Genomic DNA, 14,017 nt, shown 5'->3' on the forward strand with positions numbered 1-14,017 from the left:
GGATTTGCAGATTGAGTTTGGATTGGATTTTGCTTCCCAATAGAGTCATAAGACAAAGTGAGTTTGAATGGTTGTTTGAAAGTGCAGCTGTGCCCTCAAAATAGAGCCAGTTTCAAAGATAGAGTGGATGGCTTATGGATTTTGAGTTTGAATATCTACAGGTAACAAGATCCTATAAATTCACTGGGAACCATTCAAGCATTTGACAACAATGATAGCGAGAGATTTTTACCTTATACCTAATTGGAATCTCCTCAGTTATACTTTGTGCCTGTTCCCTCTCATCCTTCCTCTGTGAACCTCAGACAAGAGTGTGCCTCCATCTTCTCTATCATGACCATATCATTAGATATTTGCGAGCAGCAATTAAAATCCCTTTCAAGTGTCTTTTCTCCAAGCTGAACAACGATGAGTCCTCTCCTTGTATTGCTGATCCAAACAAGCCCTTGATGGTGGTGTAGCCCACACATTGGTACATGCCCCATTAGGCACTGGAGCAACGTCATAGAACCTTTGGAGTACCTGAAAGCAAAACTCCTGGTTTCCTCCTAAGGAATCCAGTTTGCATGCATGAAAATCTCTCTGCAAACTGAACCAGCATGAAGTCGCAGAAGACAATCCAGGTGCTACTTCAAAACTAACGCAACTGAAACTTTCATTGTGGCTACTTGTCCAGAAATGTTGGTGTTCACTGTGGACAAAAAGGCAAGGCAGGTGTTAGGAGCTGGGGGGAAAAAAAGCTGAAAACAAAAGAATAATCACAACCGGGCACTGTGCAAATTCAAGCTGCCTTTTGGTTATTGCGTGCAATCCTAGTTTGTCTATTCCCAAAACTATGCACAGAACTGAAAAAAAAAAAAAACCAGAGAAATGTACAAAAAGGATGATCCACTGAAGTAGCTGGATCCCTTTGAATACTGATGGGACAGATGTGGTGGATAGAATCCCTACTCTCAATGCAAAAAATCCAGCAGCCAAAGGGGAGGATGGGAAAAGTGCATCATATTAGTAGCGATGAAGAGAGGTGAGAAAGGAGTGTGTACGTGCTATGTGCCATGACACAAGAAGTAGCAGAGCTCTTTGAGATGGTCATTTGTCAGACCTAGAGCAGACAAGCAAAAAATGCATGTTCACCTAGGGCATAACATGGCTGTGGAATTACTGACTGAAGGTCCTGTGGATGCCCAAAGTGTGAGATCAACCAGAGCCATGGAGAACTGCCCCATCAGGAGCTCTGCAACCTGAGGGTACAGCGGCAGCCTCTGGCTCTGCATTTTCCTAAAATGGTTCATTTTCCATTAGTTGAAAGGCTGTATGGGGACATGACCAGCATGAATTCACCCTGTTTCTGTACATTTGGTATTAAAGCATCTTTACTGGACCCTAAGCCGATGGACTGGGCACTAAGCTAGTGGGTTGATGGTTGGACTAGATGATTTTAGTGGCCTTTTCCAACCTTAATGATTCTATGAATCTAATGGTCTTTTGTTTTAGTTTGCTGTGTCTACTCTGTGTTCTTATATTCTGTATTTACTGAACAGAAAATAAACAAACTGGGAGAGCAGAGAGGCACACAGTGCAATTTGTATATTGCAACGGATTATATTGCTCCTACCCAGGAACAGTTCAACATATGTCCCAATGTGTTCGACCCATACCACAGTGGCTTAACGTACCTTACATAAACTGGTGTGTCACAAGAGGTATTGCATGAAGAACCCGGGATTTTCCAGAAGAAAATCTTTGTAGGTTCAGAACCCAACACTGCTTTTTGACTGGGAAGTGAGAAGCAACTTGATTCTGGTTGGATTAGAAGTCACCAAAAAGATGGGTCACTTTTTGATTGGCTTGATGTGCACTTACTGAAAAGGGAAAGCAAGTGACACTACCCACAGCAAATATGTTATAAAAGAGGGTCTCAGTCCCACAGCCAAAATCCCCTGGAAGGAAGGGAGCAAGAGGTGTTCTTGTTTGGCTTCTGGGCTCATCTAAGATCTGGTAACTTCTCAGTTCTTCTCAGTCTTTCTTTTAATGTCTTCTATGCTTTTGTAATATATATATATACCTGTGTGTGTGCGTGTCTTCAGCATTATTCATCTAAACTTGTAGTTTACAAAAAAAAAAAGTTATAAGTTTATCTGCAATTACAAAGGCTGAGTAAGCAGTTCAAATATGTGCTACTATTTTGCAGGCTTCGGTAAAGTAGGTTTTGATAAAGATACCCCACTTGTTCATTCCAAGGAGAAAAATGAGGCGAGGTCAGGCTGAAAAGCTGCTGGTCTCTTAGACAGAAACCAAAATATATTTGGTATCAATGTTAAGAACTTTATTTCATTTTCAGAATTAAGTTCACTTTGCTTACTTATTTCTCCTGACGTTTTCAAATACAGAGAATTTTGCTCCAGCTTCTGATGCCAATTTCTAACCTGCTTTGGGCTACTCCTTGCCATTCCATTTGCAGAAATACAACTTTTCATCACAACCTCATTTCCCTTGCAGTGCTTAAGAGAAAATAATTTGTGGTGGATCAGAAGAATCACCAGCACCACAATGAATGATATTAACTACCTCCCTTCTGTCCATAAGCCTAAATTGGGCATCTTAACCCACTTTGCTTATGCTATTCATGTTGGTCATTGACTCTTTCAGTGACTTCATTACGGGATTGCTTTTTAAATGTCTCTTGTCAGTTGGGAGCGGATTTGGTTGTTTTTGGAATTTGGAATTTCCATTCCTGTATGGAAATACCAAAATGGAAATTTCCGTTATGAAATTTGGAGTTTTCATTCCTGAATGATCATCTGTAGAGTAAAGCTGAAGATTTTGAGCGAATTGCTTCTGATAAGATTCAGCATTGGAAAATGCTGTCATTCATAAGCTCAGCTACAGAATCAGAAGACTGTAGATTCCAGGGACTGCCTCTCTCACACCTTTCTTCTTCCCTGCAGCAGCTCAGCAAATCTGCAGCCATGAGGATTCTTTACCTGCTTTTCTCTCTCCTCTTTCTGGCACTCCAGGTTTCTCCAGGTAAGATGAAAGAGGAATTAAAGGGTGCCAGGAGGGGATTTCTGTGCACCCAAAGTAAGAGGCACAATGAGTTAAAATTACTCGAAATGAAACAGGAGTTCATCACATACTCGTCTTGGCTCCTGTGCTGTCCGCATCCCCTTTGAAAACTCTGCATTCTAAAGTTAGAGAAATGATGACTGCTGAAAAATATCATTCCTCCTTAGTGGTGTCTTCCCAAAATGTCCATGGTAAATGTTCTGGAGTTAGGCACCTGCCGTGTTTTTTTGAACACCAAAGCAGTATATATGTGGGCAAAACGAAGGTTGGCCAACTGTTTTTGGATGGGAACCAGTACTGAAGACCAAGAGACATAAGGGGAAGGACCAGGACTCAGGAGGTCAGTGTCTTTCCCCACCTGTACTTTAATGCCAAATATTCTGCCTTCAGGACCGAGATGCAGGGCTTAGATTTTGGTAGATCTACAACTGACTGTTCTGCAATGCCACATAGGCACTGATGAGTCTGCTCCCCTCTCTGAAAATACTATCATCTGGATGCATATCCCCCTGGATATGTGGGGGGAGGATAACAACTGGTTTATGGGGTTTGTAGACCTGCTTCATGAGCTCAGCTTTCAACATGGCCAAATCTGCACAGCAGCCCTTAAGGCAGCTCAATGAGTGGGGCTGCATTTGCCCTGCCTTGCAGAGTCAGAGGGAAGGAACACTGCTGCTGTTGTTGCAGGACTGTCATTGTCCCGGCGGGACATGTTGTTCTGTAATGGAGGGTCCTGTCACTTTGGAAGATGTCCCAGCCATCTAATCAAAGTTGGGCGCTGCTTTGGGTTCCGTAACTGCTGCAAGTGGTGAGTTTGATGTTCACTGATGCTCATCTGTTTCGTGAGTAAACAAATACATTTTGCTCAAGATGCTGTTGAATGTTCAGTCTGGATTTATGAAAAAGAAAACCCTATATATCGCAAGGACAGCCTGGTGTAAGTTACTAGCAGAGCTGCAGTTCTCTTTCTCCTGAGACGTGCACCATGATGTGTCCAAGCACGAAGGGCAAAGTATGGGCATAGATGCCAGCCATGTGCAGTCCCAGCTCTCTTTGACCCCTTATAGCTCCTCTGCCAGAGCAAAATTTCAGGGTTTCATATTTTCAGAACTGGGTTGCTGCGGTGTGTGGGGTACAAGAGGGTTGCACTGCAGGGTGAACACAAATCCAAGTGCAATCGAGTGTGTGCAAAAAGTGAAACTGTGTCAAAGGAAAATTTGGTACAATCAGGAATGAAAGCATTCACGCCAAGGCCAGGGGATATCAGTTCAGTTCCCTGCTTTTCCTAGAGCGATAGGAAAGCACTGCTCCCAGTCAGACAGGACTGCACAAGGCTGTCCCAATCTGACTTGTACGTGACATTAGATGTTTTGGTATGTATATACCCAAGAGGAAAACATGCATGGATTGAGAGTGAGTAGGGAAGGAACGTAAATACAAAAAGAATCTGATTTTTTTTTTCTCTTTATGCAGGCCATGGAACGCATAAAAACTTCATGGCCTGTCCATTCAAGAGCTTTGAAAACTTCTTCCAGGAACTTGCTCTGAATCCCCTTCACGCTACAGCAAAGCCTCAGCAGCAAGAAGACACCTCTCCTGTTTAATGCGATATGTTTTGTGTTGTAGAGTAAATACAAATATCTTCTGCATTGCCTTTCTTCCTTTTGAATAAATTGTCATTGCGTAGCATCCACATTGGTGTCAGTTGCATATTAGGGTATTAGGAAATATTTCTTCTCAGAACGAGCAGCGATGCAGTGGCACAGGCTGCCCAGGGAGGTGTTACAGAGCCATGGAGATGTGGCACTGAGGGATGTGATCAGCGGGCATGGTGGGATGGGCTGGGGTTGGACTTGGGGATCTTGGAAGTCTTTTCCAACCTGAATGATTCTAGGATTATATGCATGGATTGAGGGTAACAGCTCTATCTGGGTAGAAAAATCACAACATTTGGATATCCTAAGAGTGTTTGCACTTCTTACCCAGGGACAAGCTTATCCCCAGGTGTCCCGTCCAACTTCTGATCCTCTGTGGCATGATTTCTTATACAGTGATACAAAAATTCACATCCTGGATTTTTTTCCCCATTGTTTCTTACACGGATCCTGGTGGCAGTACCGGGGCTGTCCAGTGTTAGAGCAGTAATTGGTACAGCTTGGACCAGCAGGAAATATGGGTGATCCAGGCTGAGAAGCAGCCTGAGGACCTGTTGGATCTGCCATCCCATGTGGAGGGGAACCAAAGGGAGGATGGGGCAGATGTGGTGGCAGGGACTGCCATGCCGAATTCAGGTAGCATGGAATCTAGCATAGCCCTTAAATAGGATAAGGACTTGTTCTTCACTTTGACCTCCTTCCCTTCTTAAACACTCCTAGAGCCTTCCCTCAGGGACTGATGTCACAGGAGATAGGACTGCTTTGACTCCAGCAGGGATATTCAGCTGGAAGCAAATGCAGGAAGGCATCAGCCCCAGGGCTACGCACCCAGCTGGGAAGTAACAGGAGGGGAAGTCAGAGAAGGAAGACCAACAGTGACTTATTTAATTGGAACAGAAAGGCTCCAGTAACAAATTGCTGAGATACTTGCACGCATGGATGTACACGCTTGCATTTAACTATACAGGGCTGAGGGGCTGCGTTTGCCGAAAGGTTGAGGTCATTGCCTAATGGTAGAGAATCCCAGCAGTGCAATCCCAATTTGTCTAGACAGGCAGAGAGGTAAAGACACCCTGCTTAACCCCTGCTGGACTGCATGTTTCCGAGTCATGGTACATAGCTCCCATTGGAGATCTCACCTTAAAGAGGAGCTGGAAAGCGAAAGTGGTGGAACTATTCCTTTCCAAGAACTACACAGGTCTCCTTGTGGGCTGCCTGTGGGATCAGGCCCCTCCAGCAGGCATGTGGGGCTGGGAGAAGGGTGGGACTGGCAGCTGATGAGGGAGATGGAGAACCCATCACACTGTGTGATAGTACCTCCAGGATGGGTTAGGTGGGCAGCCCTGGCCGTGCTGCCCCATTGCTGCATCCCTGGGCACCCACTGGCACAAGGACACACTCACAGTTCCCACCAGCTGCAATGCCAAACTGCACACCTTTATTCAGCGGGGAAAAGCAGCCTCTGGCCAAACCACTGCAGGCCCACGGTGGGATGTCTCCAGCTTCCACTCCCACGGTCACACCATGGGAGACTGCAGAGGTGGGAAGAGGAGAGGTCAACAGGGAACATTTCCAGGAGCGAGAAGCAAGGGCAATCTCCTGCTTGGGGAGTCTGGCTCTTCAGCCCCATATTCTGCAGAAAGAAAACACACTGTGAAGTCATCTGCTTTTATTCTCCTTCTTTTTCTGTCTCTCAGTGCATATCAGTTCTCCTGGATAACAATGACACTTTGACATGAATTGCAATGCAGGTAAATAACCAGCCTGCACAGCAGACAGTTTGGTTTCAGCCTGGTTTCCAAGGCTTTGCTGAGATATCAGGGAGCGGGTTCTTTGCCTCACGCTACCCAGGGGAGAGCCTTCACTCTTCTCCAACCTGGGGAAGCATTTACAAAACTGGCAGGCCAGGCAGCCCTGTGTAACTGAAGGGAATGGGGAGGGCAATGTCTGATCTGGGGTTCCTCCAGCCCCTTTCGTGGGAAGGTCCTAGCACCTTCTCCTTTCCTCCCCAAGCCTCTGCCCTGGATCACACAGAGCCCAAAGCCAGCAGCTAGGCTTGGGGCTCAAAGGCAACAACAGCTATTTCTCTCATCTCAGTAGCAGGTCCAATTTCATCCCTGATCCCAAAGCTTACTTTTTGCAGCACAACTGAAATCTTGAACATGTCCCACTGACGATAAAGCCGAATGGGCAGTTTGGAAATAGGCAGAAACCTTTCTGTCGAGAACATTCCGCTCTACTTCTTGGAGCCCGGGAGGATCCTGCACAGAGAGAAAGAAAATGAGTATGGGATACCTGTAAAAACTGTGTGTGGTTCTAGAGGGGCTGGCCAGTGGATCTCAGTCTAACATGTACACAAAGTGCCGAACCCAAAAACCCAGCTTTCATCCGAACCAACCCATCAGAGCCCTCCTCATCGTTACCCACCCCTGACAAACTCCTTCCTGAGATATGGAGAACCCCACAGAGCTCACACCTCACCTGCAACACCCTGGGCCAGGAGGAGGATGACGGGGAAGAGCAGGTACATGATCCGCATGGTTTGTGCCTATCCTGGGTTTTCACGGGGCTGCAGAGGGGAGACAGCAAGACAACACAAGATACACTTTCTAGCATAGCCAGCACGTCAGAACTACCACTGGTGCATTTGTTTTCTCTCTTCTGTCTCTACTTAATTAAGAGTCAGAGCAGAGAAGGTTTGCACATCAGGGGATGCTTGTGCCAATAGCCAGTGCAATTCCATCTTAATGCATCTTTCAGTCTCTCCTGCAAATAGGAAACCCTGGATCTGCCTTCCACACGTTCGGGGCTCCAACACTCATACAAAATGCCTCATCCTCCTTCTCAGCCTCCCCTAGTTCTTGTTTCTATTCACAGACACACCCAATTGTTTGCAATGCAGATGGCTGCAGGACGATGGGTTTGCACAGGAGGGCTGAATGGGCAGCTTTCCTGGAAGAGAGCACGGACTTACTCACCTGACAATGTTTTTTCAGGGTACAGCAAGGCAGTAAGAACCCCACCAAGAACAGCGTGCATCCAGGTGGGTTAGGATCAGGGAATATTTTATTGCCCCACATCCCCTGGTTTTATACTGGGTGAGATATGGGCTTATTCCGGCTGCCACCTCTCCCCTTGGCCAATCAGAAAGTGACCCATGTGCATAAGGATGGAGCTGCTGCTCCTTGTCTCTGCTGGCTGCGGTGGGAGAAGCTGAGGTGCTCGCTGGTGCTGTTGCAATAGTCACAGTTACCCTCATGCAACACGTCTTGCGACACTGGCTCGCAGCAGGCACATGAGCTGTGGTGTTGTACTGAAAATTTTAGGGGAGGTGCAATGTAATCGGTTGGTGCAGACCGAAAGCAACAGCCTGGTCCTAAAAAAAAAAAAAGAATCTTTGTTTGCCTCCTCCCATCTGATGAAACAGTCAGTTCAGATGCAACGCGCAAGAACGTGCAGGATAGTGAAAATCCTCTCACCTTTAGGCATTGCAAGAACACCTTCATCTGGGATGAGACAGTCAAGCAACTGACACGCCAAAGGTGAGAAGCACTGCAGTTCCTGTCTAGCACCTAGTCAAACAGAGAGTAACACCAGGATATGTGCTAAGGTCAGGAAACCAGCCAACCCAAACCATCTGCATCCTCTCCCAACCCATTCAAGTCACAGTGACATGATAACAGTAAAGGTACGTAGAGGGAGAGCGTCAGATCCTCTGCGGGTGCTTGGTCTGGGGTCTTTTCCAATGCAACAAGGGATAATAAGAAAGGGAGGCAGCTGGTTATGCTTAAGGTTGGAAGGAACATCTGGAGGCTCTCTAGTCTCAAACTGCTTGAGCAGAGACACCCAGAGCAGAGTGCCCAGCACCATAACCAGGTGACTTTTGGAGATCTCCAGTGAGGAGCCCCTACCACTCTCTGCTCCCTGTGCCAGGGCTCTGGCACCTGCCCAGCACAGTGGTGCTGCTGATGGGCAGCTCCTGGGCTCCAGGCCGTGCCCCTGAACTGCCCTGGGCATCTTGGAGCAGAGCTCCATCCCTTTACCCCTCCTGTAGGGATTTATGGCCACGGTGGGATCCCCCTGAATCCCCCCTGCTCCAGGCTAAGCAGTCCCAGCCTCTCCTCCCAGCTCAGTTGCTCCAGGCTCTGAAACACATTGGAATCCCCATGTTGGGCTCTCTGCAGTGTGTCCAGGTCCCTCCTATATTGGAGGGGCTCAGAACTGGCCCCAGCATTCCAGGTGCAGAGCACAGGGGAAAGGCCACCTCCCTTGATGTGCTGGCAATACCTGTCATACGTAGCCCACGATAACTTTGGCCTTAACAGCAGAGGCACATTGCTAGGGATGGGAACCAAACCTGGCCAGTCACACTCATTTAAGAGAGCAGGTGAGAAAGCGTGATTTTTATTCCAGCAGGGCTGGGTGACATTCACCTGGGAGGCAATTGCCTTAAACAGACATTCCAGTCACACTAATTGGTGGGCTAATGAGTTGCAGGTGGTGCTTCTAGGGGCGGGAGGGGGGGAAATGAACCTTGCAGCTGATAAGATGTGAACCCTGGGGGAAAGGAGCTGCAGAGCCCTGTAAGTTTATGGGCAATGTGTAGGGGAAGTGGAAACAGGAGGAATGAATGGGGACAGCCAGCCCCTGTCACCTGGCTGATGCACGCTTTCATGTGGCTGCTTTTGCCTTTGGCCTTCTTGCTTAAAGTGGCTAGATCAGGTGAATAACAAGACAAGGAGCTTTCCTTGCCACCCCACATCAGTGGAGATCACCACTGCTTTGTTCCCAGTTTTCAGAGTGCATGCACTCCGTAGGCAAACACACATGCAGTCTGATCCTCCTGCTGGAGCAGTGACCTGGTCCATTTGGGCACAGACATCACCTCCATAGCATACACGAGGACTTCATTCTCACTAGACTAGAAGGAGGGTATCTCTTTGGAACCCATGGAAGTGTGGACTGAGCACACACCATAAAAAAGAACTGCTACCCACCCCATGGCATCCCCATGGGGCTGATGGGGAAGAGCACCTTCGGGCACAGGGACACACTCACAGTCCCCACCAGCTGCAATGCCAAACTGCATGCCTTTATTCAGCGGGGAAAAGCAGCCTCTGGCCAAACCACTGCAGGCCCATGGTGGGATGTCTCCAGCTTCCACTCCCACGGTCACACCATGGGAGACTGCAGAGGTGGGAAGGGGAGAGGTCAACGGGGATGTTTCCTGAAGCGAGAAGCAAGAGCGGTGTCCTCACAAAATTCAGGGCATCAGCCCCATACACTGTACAGAGAAAGCAGACAAGCATGTCAGCTGCTTGCAACTCACTTCTCCCTGCTCTCTCTCTCTCCTGCTCTCTCCCAACTCCTCTCCAGGGACAAATAAGCCTTGGGACTTGAGAGACAAATGCTCAGAGGGTAACTCCAGCCCTTACTGCTCATGAGACCTGTGCCCCCCTTAGTGGTGCTAGCCCTGAGTCCAAGTCTTTGCAGTGACATCAAGAACGTGACAACATCTCTGACCATCTCCAATCCTGGGAGAGCCCTCTGCAAAGGCTGGGTGAGCCTCTAAGGAGAATGGAGGGGTTCTGGCTGAGCGTGGGGTTCCTTCAGCCTCACACAGGGCTCTTCCAAACCCACAAGGGCTTTTCCCTTCCTGGGCCTCTTGTGGAGCATTTATCATAGAATCATTAAGGTTGGAAAAGACCTCTAAGATCATCTAGTCCAACCATATGCCAGGCATTGTCTGCTAGATGTTGGTGAGAGAGAGAGATTTATGACAGCTATTTCAATAGATAAAGGAGGGATCCCTTTCCTCAGCCAGGAATCCAGATCTTACTTTTTGCAGCAGGGAACGAATGTTCCACATTTCCCAACAGTTCTGAGTGGGAATCGGCAGCCCCCGAGATGACAGACTCCTCCTCTTCGCCTGCAAGAGGCAGTACTTCCTGGTACATGGAAAGTCACATACAGAGAAGATACCGTAAAGATAATTTGCAGGAGCAATGTGTGGTTCCAAATGGATGGAAGTGAGTAACATTTGTGTCCCCCAAAGCAAGGTGTCTCACCTAGAAGGATTCTTTCAGGCTGGTGTGGGAACCCACAAGAGCAGATGGGAAAGACCAGCAGGAGTTCCAAGGAGAGGTGTGCTGGCTCCTCACCTGTGTGTCCACCCCACCTACACGTCCATCTCTTCCTGGACCAGCTGAGCTGGAAAGCCAGGCACTCCTCACATTCCCATCACTACTGCACCCGGAGTTAAAGGGACCTCTGATGGAAACCCAGCCCTCAAAGAGGTCATGGCTCGGGGCAAGAGCTCTTTGGCTGAGGCACTACTGGTCAAAATGGGACAGCTTTGTGTCTCAGTCATCCCACTGAATCAAAAGCCACCTAGGGCTCTATCCCATCCCTGCACAGGTCCCGCTGAAGGATGAGGGAATGGCCTTAAGCTACACCAGGGGAAGTTCAGGTTGGATGTTAGGAAGAATTTTTTCTCTGAAAGAGTGGTAATGCCATCGAACAGGCTGCCCAGGGAAGTGGGGGAGTCACTGTCCTTGGAGGTGTTTAATGATAGGGTAGATGTAGGTCATGGTTTAGGGAGTAATACTGGTAGTAGGTAGATGTTTAGACTATATGGTCTTAGAAGTCTTTTCCACCTTAATGATTCCATGATTCTATGCTGCTGTCCAAACATCAGCCTTGCCAGTGGGAGCTCAGATACACTCGCAGAGGAGCAGCTGGACACAGGATTGCAGCCTGCAGGCAAAACTCTTCCCAACACACACCATAGAATTATAGAATCATAGAATTAGCTAGGTTGGAAAAGACCTACAAGATCACCTAGTCCAACCATCCACCTACCACCAATAACCCCACTAAACCATGTCTCTTCTCACCAGAAGCCAGACTTTTATTTATGGGATGTTTCTGCACCTCTTGGAAAGGGCACTCACAAAATTTATTTCATCATTGCCTCCTAATCTCTGTGCTGTTCCAACAAAGGCAATTTCTTCCCAGAACAGGGAAGACCCTGCTGATATGGGCTCACACCTCACCCCATCTTCCCCCTCTCACCTGCAGTACCCTGGAGAAACAAGAAGAAGAAGGGGATGAGCAGGTACAGGATCTTCATGGCTGATGCCTGGAGCAGGTCTTCACGAGGCTGCAGAGTGGATGAACAAAGGCAACAAGGACATGGCAGAACAAAGGTGGTTTAGAAGCCTGGGAACAGTGGTATGCCAACTCACAGCTGACCTCCAGCTGAAGGAAATGATGATTTCTCTCTCTGCTGTTCTCTTAAGAACAATTCTTTGGTGTGCACCACCATGCAGATACCGGGAACATTTCAGGTGGACTCCATCTCTTTGCAAACCATTACCTAAGGTGCTGTTTTCCCATTACCTATGTCAAAGGTCTTTGATAGACTTTCCCCTAAGAATTGACCAGAGACCCCAGGGCCACCTATTGCCACTTCAATCAAAGCAACATCCAATCCAATTTAGAAACTGTACATATGAAATTACCACTGAAAGCTGTGGAGCTGAGAAAGCTTTGTTCCCCCATCCTTCATGCATCCAACACTTTTCTTCTAGAAAAAATATATATGCACTCCAATTTCTCCAATTTCCAGGAGTCGCAGAAGGTACTAAATTTCTATGATCTCCCAACTGGCTATCCCCAAAGTTTATCGCAATCAAGGGGTGAAATAAAATAGGATTTCAGGCACAGCAGAGGTTATATGAACATCAGGAGATGCTTGTGCCAACACTCAGTGCAAAGCCCATCATCAGACTAGAGACAAGATAGGATTCGGGCTTTGAGAGTCAGGGAAATGCTTGTACCTGGAGCTGCCATGCTGTATGAAGGTTTAATTGGTGCTGCTAGCACCACAGGCAGTTCAAAGCTGGCTGCTGAAACCACACTGCCCAATCACGCCTGCTTACCCAGGCTTCAGGAAGGACCTTCCAGATCAGCTTGGGACATTTGGAAAAACTTATTTACCTAAGAGTTAGTCAAATATGGGAACGGTCGATGCCTCATGCCCATCAGTGTTCAGGAGGCATTTGGATAATGCCCTCAGTAATGTGCTTTGACTTTTGGGTAGCCCCAAAGTGGTCACGCAGTTGGGCTAGATGGTCTTTGAAGGTCCCTTCCAACTGAACCATTCTATGCCATTCCATTCCATTCCATTCCATTCCACCCTACCCTACCCCACCCTACTCTGCTCTATTCTCCACCCTCAACTCAAGATTGTTCCCAAATCTGCCAGCAACAAGAAAACTCCCCAGCCCCACTTTTACTCCCAGTGTCCTAGGGAGGAACAAGAGGGCAGGCAAAATCTTAAAATCTGTCATTTAGAGGAGACTAGGATGATGAGACTCGAGCAGAGAGGCAGTGCTGGAGGTAGCCCCACAAATACATACCTGATGAACGCCTTGGTGTTCGAACACAAAGACACCCAGCAGGAATCCCTTGTGTACAGATGACCCTGCAGTCAAGGATTGCAGCTTTGCCCTCAATATAACACTTTTATACCATTGCTGGGGGTGGGACATGGGCTTATCCCTGCTGATACCGCTCCCCTTGGCCAATCAGAAAGTCGCCCTTCTGCATGGGGATGCTGGCATTGCTCCTCATCCCTCTCAGCTGCCGAGGTGCCTGATGGGGCTGTTGCAATCTTCACCGTTTTCCTCATGCAATAACACATCTTGTGACACCCAGCTGCTCCAAAAGCACATGGGCTGCAATGGTTTGGTGTGAACTGCCCAGAATGGACAGAGATTGGCTGCTGTCTATGCCAGCAGCAACCAGACCCTTAACAGGATAAAATATTTACCTCTCCCTCTCCTCTCAGTTTATTTAGTAATCAACTTCTGTGTGATATGCAGAATTATGCATAGTATTTTACTTTCCTGTTTGTAAAATGACAATAAGAGTTTCACCTTTTCCAAGACAATTTGCTGTTAACTTGCCAAGATGTGAAAAATATAAGGCTATCTTTCTAATGGCTACTCAGATTAACAGACAGTGGGCCCACAGCAACTGGGTGGGTCCACAGATAACCTAATTCTGTTGGGAACCATAGTTTCTGGTGCAAAAACCACAAACGCATTTCAGTCTTCTTGTGGGCTTCAAGTCAGAATACTTGATACAGAAGAGAGTTCCAAGAGTGCTGGCCCAGATGCACTGGGAGCTGCATCCTGAAGAGATGAAGGGATACATAAGAGACCAAGGGTCTAGTGCCATGCATCAGACAGACCCATGGCAGGATTCTTCCCGGAGAAACAATCTGTAAA

The 14,017-nt window shown here is 47.6% G+C and overlaps 1 protein-coding gene and 1 long non-coding RNA gene across 2 annotated transcripts; one reads left to right on the forward strand and one right to left on the reverse strand.

Moving 5' to 3' along the window:
- Nucleotides 1,915-4,759, forward strand: LOC110396689 (gallinacin-2). Its single transcript, XM_021392528.1, has 4 exons — nucleotides 1,915-1,998; nucleotides 2,949-3,027; nucleotides 3,754-3,874; nucleotides 4,540-4,759. The coding sequence occupies exons 2-4, from the start codon at nucleotides 2,970-2,972 to the stop codon at nucleotides 4,553-4,555; spliced, it is 195 nt and encodes a 64-aa protein (XP_021248203.1). The 5' UTR covers nucleotides 1,915-1,998; nucleotides 2,949-2,969; the 3' UTR covers nucleotides 4,556-4,759.
- LOC110396758 lies at nucleotides 7,703-9,100 on the reverse strand. The gene is made up of 3 exons (XR_002437228.1): nucleotides 9,009-9,100; nucleotides 8,201-8,293; nucleotides 7,703-8,097 (listed from the first exon to the last, which is right to left on the reverse strand). It is a non-coding gene; the product is annotated as an uncharacterized LOC110396758 (long non-coding RNA).

This window comes from Numida meleagris, chromosome 3 (assembly GCF_002078875.1).
Source record: "Numida meleagris isolate 19003 breed g44 Domestic line chromosome 3, NumMel1.0, whole genome shotgun sequence".
In the NCBI taxonomy this organism is placed as follows: Eukaryota; Metazoa; Chordata; class Aves; order Galliformes; family Numididae; genus Numida; species Numida meleagris.

Excerpts from the sequence above, each read along its gene's own strand:
- LOC110396689 (XM_021392528.1), top strand. The coding sequence starts at position 2,970 with ATGAGGATTCTTTACCTGCTTTTCTCTCTCCTCTTTCTGGCACTCCAG. Across the intron at positions 3,028-3,753 it reads GGCACTCCAGGTTTCTCCAG|GACTGTCATTGTCCCGGCGG; the intron begins GTAAGATGAAAG and ends CTGTTGTTGCAG.